Below are 8399 nucleotides of genomic sequence, written 5' to 3'. Positions count from 1 at the left end.
CGAAATTGAAAATAATTTTAAATGTTCATAGCAATTTAAAGAGGACGTTTTGGTCCAGTGAATTTAATAAAAATTTAGGCTTTTATTTTCAAAGATTTTTGTTTAAATTTCCAACAATATTGTGTGTGTATATGTGTTTTACAGGCTACCAAACAGTAAATACATGGCATATTATCTTAAATTACTAAATATTATTACACTTGCAAGCAACATTAGGTACAGGGTTGCTATGACTTGAAAAGCTTTTATTAAAAAAGTCACATCACTTACTGAATTCTCATAGTTTCTACTTTGTGAGTTTTCTGGTGGACAATGAGGTTTGACTTACAACTGAAGAATTTCCCACATTCTTTACATTCATATGGTTTCTCTCCTGTGTGTGTTTTTTGATGGCGAATGAGGTTTGATTTTCTACTAAAGGCTTTCCCACATTGAGGACATCCATTGGATTTTTCTCCCGTATGTATTCTGTGATGAACAGTAAGGATTGCCTTCTGGCGGAAGGACTTCCCACATTCATTACAAATATAGGGTTTTTCTCCTGTATGAATTCTCTGATGGAGAGTGAGGGTAGTCTTTTGACAAAAGGATTTCCCACATTCGTTACAAATATAGGGTTTCTCTCCTGTGTGGGTTCTCTGATGTACAGTGAGGGTTGTCTTCTGGATAAATGCCTTCCCACACTCATTACATTGATATGGTTTCTCCCCTGTGTGAGTTCTCTGATGATCAATGAGGTATGACTTCTTTCTAAAGGCACTTCCACACTGAGTACACTCATAGGCCTTCTCCCCTGTATGTGTTTTGTGATGTCTAGTGAGGGTTGCCTTCTGGCGGAAGGATTTCCCACAATCAATACAAAGATAGGGTTTCCCCTCTATGTGTGTTTTTTCATGAAGAGTGAGGGCTGTCTTCTGGCGAAAGGCCTTTCCACATTGACTGCAAACATAAGGTTTCTCACCTGTGTGAATTCGTTGATGTTCAATGAGGTATGACTTCCTTCTGAAGCCATTCCCACAGTAAGGACATTGAAAGGGTTTCTCTTCTATTTGAGATCTCTGATGCATAATAAAAACAGACTTTCTGCACAAGAATTTCCCATTCCCATATTTGTTGTATGCAGAGGACTTCTTTTCTATAAGATTATGTGGATGGATACCAAGATCTGACCTTTCTAGGAAGGCAATTCCATCTTTATTGAATTCAAAGGTTCTTTCTCCTCTGTGAGCTTTAGTCTGTGTAAATAACATTCCTTTCATAAGGAAGGATTTGTCACGTTCATTACATTCAAATGGCTGCTCTGGAGTTTGAACCTTCTGATGTTGAGTAACTTCCTGTTTACCATCAACATCCTTTTCTGTTTGTTTATGGAAATTTATTGATGGTTGAATTTTCTCATGCTTAGTATTGAGGACTGATTTCTCCCAACCATTACTCTCACCAAACTTCTCTCTTGCAGGGTTTATATTTCTAATAACTAATTCTGAAATATTTTTCAAAACTTTTCCATCAGGTTTATTATATTCACATAACATTGTTTTTGAAATCATGCGGTTCTTTCCTGGAGTAAGGGTTTTCCCATACATATTACTTCTTTCCTTAATAAGTTTTTTATGATTGATAAACACAACTGATCTAGATTGCTTGTCTTGGAATTCTTTGAACTTCACTAAAACATCTTCAGCTTTCCCATCTTCTAGAAAAGAATACAATTAACAACATTGTAAGTCTTTTTATACATACTGTGGATTGCATGTATATATGAACAACTCATATGAAACTATCCGTCTTGCTACTGTGGTCTAAAAAAGGCTAGAATAAATAACCTCTTGGTAGATAAAACATAAACAAAAACCCTGCTGTGCCACAGAAATGAGGAAAAACTGGCATAAACAAAGAACAATTATATCTTTGGCATGCTGCAATTGTCAGCTGCATGGAGATGGTATAATAAGGACAAACAGAGGTGAACAGTAGATAAGAATTGTGAAAGAGTAATTGTTCTTAGATGGGAAAATTACGAGATAATGAAATGAGCCTAGCAAGGGAACCAAATAGTAAGTAGTGTAACAAGGAAAATTATTTAGGCAGAGATGAAAACCTACATATTTATTTCCTCATTTCTTATACAAATATTGTAAAATGCTTCCACTCATTTCTTCCTCATTTCCACTTATTCAATCCATAACAAATGAACTTTCTCAAACTCATTTCCTAATGTACAGAAACACTGATTTACAGTCCTGGCCCTCACTGTCCATATGACTATGATTTATTTTCTCTTGAAGTAAAGAATCAAGAAAACATATTTCCATGAAGAATTATAAAGTTAACAAGAAGACAAATTATACTTGCAACATGAATATAATCATTATTGTATTATGATTGTTGCCACCATCAATTTATTCTCCCAGAAATGCTCAGTAATAAAATTCTCCTGACCATCAATTTAACCTCTTCTCTTTTCAATATGTTGAATTACTGTTTTTCAGTTTTAGAGGAAAAGGATTCAAGTTTTCCTCCCAATGTAGAAACATACATCAGCTTTGTTATTCTCTGTAGGGGTGTGAAGGAATAGATTCTTCAATGAATATGTAGGGTACTAACTGACCTTAAATATAATTGTTTTTTGGTTACTTGGGATTGAACCCAGAGGTACTTTATCACTGAGCCACATCACTAGCCTGTTTTAATTTTAATTTTGAGACAAGGTCTCACTAATTGCCCAGGCTAGCCTTGAACTTGTGATCCTCCTGCATCAGCCTCTCAATTAGCTGGGATTCTAGGTGTGCAGCAGTACATCTGGCTTAACTATATTTTTTCTATAAGTTCTTGACTATATAATAGTATTATTACCTATCATTCACATTTGGGGGAGCAATTTCAAGGGTAGATTCAGCTTACCTATGATACATTTTTATTTATAATAGCACTATACTGGAAAAAATTTCAAATATCCATCAAAATGTAAACAGATAATAATGTATTTTGTATACACACACAATGGAATTATACCTCAGCAAGAAAAAGGAAACCTATAATATATAATGGCCAACAGGGATGATTCTCATTTTTCAGAGTGTAAGATTTATGCAATAAAGTACATATATGATATAATTCCACTTATGTGTAGTTCTTAAACACGTAAGACTAGGCTATTTGGTAATTGAAGTTAAATTGTCTTCCTCAGAACCTCAAATAGCTCCAAGATATGCTACTATCCATTTTTTTCCCCCAAGGCCTTCACATGGTCTTTCTACTTTTCAGCGTTTAATTTGTCTGAAATTGGCATAAAAGTAGGGTCTAGACCATCCATTTCAAGAAATCTTTTAAAAACCTGATATTTTAACATGACTATTCCATTTAAATGCTCAATTTGATAATTTTGCTTTCCCAGCCCAAAACATGTGCTTTTATTAGTCAATAATTATATAGTCAATTGACTATCTGAGATATTCTGAGTACACATTAACATGTTGTTATACGAGGTGAGGGAATGTTATTTCAGCAGATATATCTAAAAAGAACTTAACATTAAATGATTTCTGAATGAATTCACTGCATGGCACCATAAGATAATGAATAAGGTAACTATTAAATACCTAGTCTGCTACAAGCTATAGTAAGGAGAGGCAAAATAAAGGACTTTAGCTAGGTATGTTGATCCATTCCTGTAATCCCAGAGACTCAGGAGACTGAGGCAGGAGGATCAGAATGCTGAGGAGGCCAGCCTGAACCTGTCTCAAAATACAAAATAAAAAGGGCCAGAAATATAGGAGAGCACTTGCCTACCATGTATGAGGCTTTGGGTTCAATCCCCAGCATTAAAGGAAAAAAAACTAACAACACTAAAAAGACTCCAATGGAGAGTGACTATGATAAAAGGTGAATGTTGATATATTTTGAAGCTCTGTTAAAGACTGTTATAACTTTTTGTTTGAACTGGAGATTTAACCCCAGGGTCACTTAACCACTGAGTTTCAAACCAGATACTTTTTAAAACATTATTTTCGGGCTGGGGATGTGGCTCAAGCGGTAGCGCGCTCGCCTGGCATGTGCGTGGCGCTGGGTCTGATCCTCAAAACCATATAAAAAAATAAAGATATTGTGTCCATCTAAAAATAAAAAATACATATTAAAAAGTAAATAAATAAAACATTATTTTCATTTTAATACAGAGTCTCACTAAATTACTGAGGCTGGTCTGAAACTTGCAATCCTCCTGCCTCTGCCTCCCAAATCTCTGGGATTACAAGTGTATACCATCACTCCAAGGAAAGGCCAGAAGACTGTTATAAGTTTTGATATTATGTGGACTTGGGTTGTGACTCAGTGGTAGAACACTTGCCTAGCATGTGTGAGGCACTGAGTTTGATTCTCAGAACCACATATAACTAAATGAATAAAATAAAGGTTCATCAACATCTAAAAAAATTTTGATACTATGTCCCTCTTTATTGCTATAATATTCCATGTGCTGAAATTTGCTGTCTGATACATAGTCACTACATTTTCTTTTACTAAGCATTTATATGTGTAGCAGAGTCTGACTCCATTTTTGATGCCTTACTGCTGCTACCTTTCTAGACTTGTCTTTATTTCTCTCTTTTTTTGGCAATATTAGGAACTGAACAGCAGGGCTTTGCACATGCTAGTCAAGCACTCTACCACTGAGCTATATCTCCAAACTTTTCCATTTTTTAAATTTTGAGATAGGGTTGTACTAAGTTGCCAAGGCTGGCCTTAATCTTGTGATTCAAGGTTCCTGAGTTGCTGAGATTATGGGAATGTGCCACCCAACTCTAGCCTTTTATTTACTTATTTTTAAATTTTGAGACAGGTTCTCACTAAACTGCCAAGAATGTCCTCAAACTTGTGATCCTTCTGCCCTAGCCTCTTGAGTAGCTGGGATTACAGGTCTGCACCACATGCCCAACTATCTTTCCCCCTTTTTTTTAAACCATCCTACTTTACACAGGTAAGTCAATATAAAACACTCATGCTCTGTGATTAAGGTGTGTGCCACTGTGTCCAGAGACAATGAGGTAACTTATGATGGTGTTTTAACATCTTAGTCTGCAAATTCTATCACCTCTATTTATTTAGGCTTGTTCCCTCTCTCAAAATATTTATTATATTGTATACTCACCCTTCTTGTGATAATAGGAGATGATATAAAGCCCATATGATGAGAAGAATGACTTAGGCATTGTGATATAGTTAGGCTACTACCCAAGAATCACTTGAACACAGTATTGAGATACTGATATTATGACAGTTGATCTGACAACCAAGAGGCAACTAAGTGATTAGTGAGTTGCTGGACAAAGGGATGATGTACATCCCAGGTGGGACAGAATGAGACACTATGAGATTTCATCATGCTACTCAGAGCAGTGTGCATATTAAAACTCATGGATTACTTATTTCTGGAATTTTCCATTTAATAGTTTTTGGACTGTAGATGACCCTGTAAGTAACTGAAACCTTGGTTAAGGCATATTACTATATTAAACAGTAATAACAACAACAATAAAACCTAACACAACCATAAATATGAAAAGTCAATATATGAAAATTGTGTTTATATAAATCAGCAACAAACTAGAAGAAGTAAATTTAAAAATCCTGCCTTGGGCTAGGAGTATAGCTCAGTGGTGCATGCAAAAGGCCCTAGAATTCAGTAGTCAGAGCACACAAAAAATCCTACTATTTACAATATCATAAAAAATATTAAAAATATAAACTTAATTAATAATGTACAATAATAAAAATAATAAAACACTCCTTATAGCAATTTGGAAAGCTACTAAAATGGAAAGCTAAAGTATGGTTACAAACCAGAAGACTCAATAGTGCTAAGATATTAGTTCTCTCAAATCCTGGGACATTTACTTAAAGAAATAAAGAAGTTGATTGAAATATGTACTTGAGAAGAAAATGACCTAGAATGCCAAAACAATTTAAAAGGGAATAAACTTGGAGGACTTAAATTAACTGTCCTCAAGACTCATTATAAAATCACAGTAATCACAGAACAGGTAGCATTGGAAATATGACTTAAAATATATCAAAGGAAATAATAGAGAGTTAAAAAATGGAGTGACACAAATATGATCAAATAATTTTCTACATGATCACCAGAACAATTTGATTCAATTTAACAAATAGTGATGGAACTAATTGAGATCCATATGGAGGAAAATACCCTTGAGGACTTACCTCATATCATAAGTGAAATTTAACATGAGATAGATCATAAAATTAATCATAAAAACAAAAATATACACAACATTCTCAGAAGAAAATATAGGGAACTACCATAATAACTTGGACAGATATTTGTGAGATCAAAGAACTAATTATAAAAGAAAAAATGGCTAAACTGGACTTCCTCAAAATTAAATACTTCTGTTCATAAAGATACCTTAAAAATGAATAGGTACACCCTGGGCCAAGCCACCATCTTCCCTTGCCTGGATCAATGCATTGACTGGCCTCCTACCTGACCTTCCTAGATCTATATCTATCTTCCTCTCAGTCAATTCTCAACCATGCCACTTTCAGCTACTATACTACACCAAGGAACACAATTTTAATAAATTCCAACTGAAGTTGAGCTGGGCACATTTGTTCAGGTCCATAATCCCAGCTATACAGGATGACTTCAAGCTTGAGTCCAGTCTTGTCAACTTAGTGAGGAGACCCTGTCTCAAAAAAAAATTGTTTTTAAAGGGTTGGGGATGTAGTTCAGTGGTAAATTGTCCTTGAGTTTAATTCCCAGTATTGTAAAAAACAGACAAACAAACTGATATTAGATCATGAATGCCTTGTTGAAAACCTTCCAATGGCTCCCACTTTAGCCATAATAAAAGTCAAAACCCTCACAGCGCCCTCCAAGGACACAGGTGCCTCAGGCCTCTTCTCTCTTTTCTCCCCTTCCCCTGCCATTCACTCTGCTCCAGTCACAGATGACAAACAGAACTACCCTCAGTGCTTTTCACCTACTGTTCTGCATAAAAGGGACCTGCATTAAAGGTCCCTTCCTAAACTCTGCTAGGTCCACTTCCTCTCTTCCCTTAGGTCTTCACTCATATTTTCTTTTTTTAAAAATTAACTCCCTGCCTTGTTAAAAAAAAATTCACAACCTCCTCACCACATTCTCTTCCTCTGCCTCACTTTTCCCTCCTTTCCACTTTTCATATTACATACCATACTATTCTACATATACCTCTTTATGGTGTTTCTGGCATGGATCCCCCAGCAGAATAAGTGCTTTATGAGGCAAGAAAATTCAGCTGTACACACAGTGCCTTGAACAGTGACTATCACACAGTACAACAATGGTAAAATAAGAAAGATTATAAAGTATCAGCTAATATAATATTTTTCTCTTTTTCTTCTTTGGGATCCTGGGTAGGTTAAAATGCTAAATACTTAAGAAAATGAATAGGCACACTAAAGAATAGAGGAAATATTTGCAATGTGTACATCGAACAAAAGATTCCTATCTAAAATATGTAAAAAATTCCTATTACTCAATGAAAAATATATACTACCCAATAAAAAATCAACACTTGAGTGAACACCTGTAACATAAAAAGCACTTAAAATTTTTTTCAACATATAATTTATAAGAGAAATCTAAGTTAAATTGGAAAGATATACTATCAGGAAGTAATGTAGAAGAGAATGTGGGATAAAGTTCTTATACATTGCTGGCAAAAGTCTAAGATGGCACAGTAACTTTAAAAAACTGGCAATTAACATATACCTGATTTATGAATCAACAGAATCACTGTTAGGTGTTTACTGAGGAGACATAAACACCTATGTCCACAAAAAGATTTTTATAAGAATGTTTACAGCAGCTTTATTCATAATGTATCCAAACTAGAAAGACCCCAAATGTCTATTAATAGAACATAGAGAAACAAACTGGTATATTTGTACAATTGAATACTATCCCACAATTAAAGTAAGAAACTATGTATAAATGCAAACAAGTGTAAATTTCTCAGACATGGAGCCCATATGACAAAGGTCTATAAAAGGCAAAACGAATCTCTGCTCGTGGAAATCACAACTGTGATTATCCTGGGGAGGGACTGATCTGGAGGAGACCTGACAGAACTTAATGGGATGTGAGAATATGGGTTGCTACTTTTGTACAACTCAAAGAAATTACTGAAGGTCACTTTGTATGAAATACCTACAAATCTTGGAATGGATTCTTGGTAAGTTAACAGTGAGCCAATATTTCTATAAACAGAAGGCAAACAAGAAAAACATTTATATGAGAAATGATATTGAAAACTAAAATTTAGGTTTTTAGAGTATGACAGTCAGCCACATATGGACACTTCACAGATCTCAGGTCTTTTTTTTTTTTTTTTTTT

The 8399-nt window shown here is 34.8% G+C and overlaps 1 protein-coding gene across 8 annotated transcripts in view; it reads right to left on the bottom strand.

The window, feature by feature from the left end:
* Positions 1-212: 212 nt before the first annotated feature.
* Znf382 (zinc finger protein 382) overlaps positions 213-8399 on the bottom strand; it is a 15608-nt gene continuing 7421 nt past the window's right edge. For 7 of the 8 annotated variants that reach the window (XM_048791114.1, XM_048791112.1, XM_048791116.1 and 4 more), the window contains exon 5: positions 213-1696. In XM_048791114.1, coding sequence (XP_048647071.1) covers positions 267-1696 — 1430 coding nt within the window. In that variant the 3' untranslated portion in view covers positions 213-266. The remainder of the gene's footprint in view (positions 1697-8399) is intronic. The other variant, XM_048791113.1, reaches the window with a different exon arrangement.

The sequence above is a fragment of the Marmota marmota genome, unplaced genomic scaffold, assembly GCF_001458135.2.
Source record: "Marmota marmota marmota unplaced genomic scaffold, marMar, whole genome shotgun sequence".
NCBI classification, from domain to species: domain Eukaryota; kingdom Metazoa; phylum Chordata; class Mammalia; order Rodentia; family Sciuridae; genus Marmota; species Marmota marmota.
Note: the sequence above shows the minus strand (reverse complement) of the source record. Positions and strands in the feature narration are given on the sequence as shown.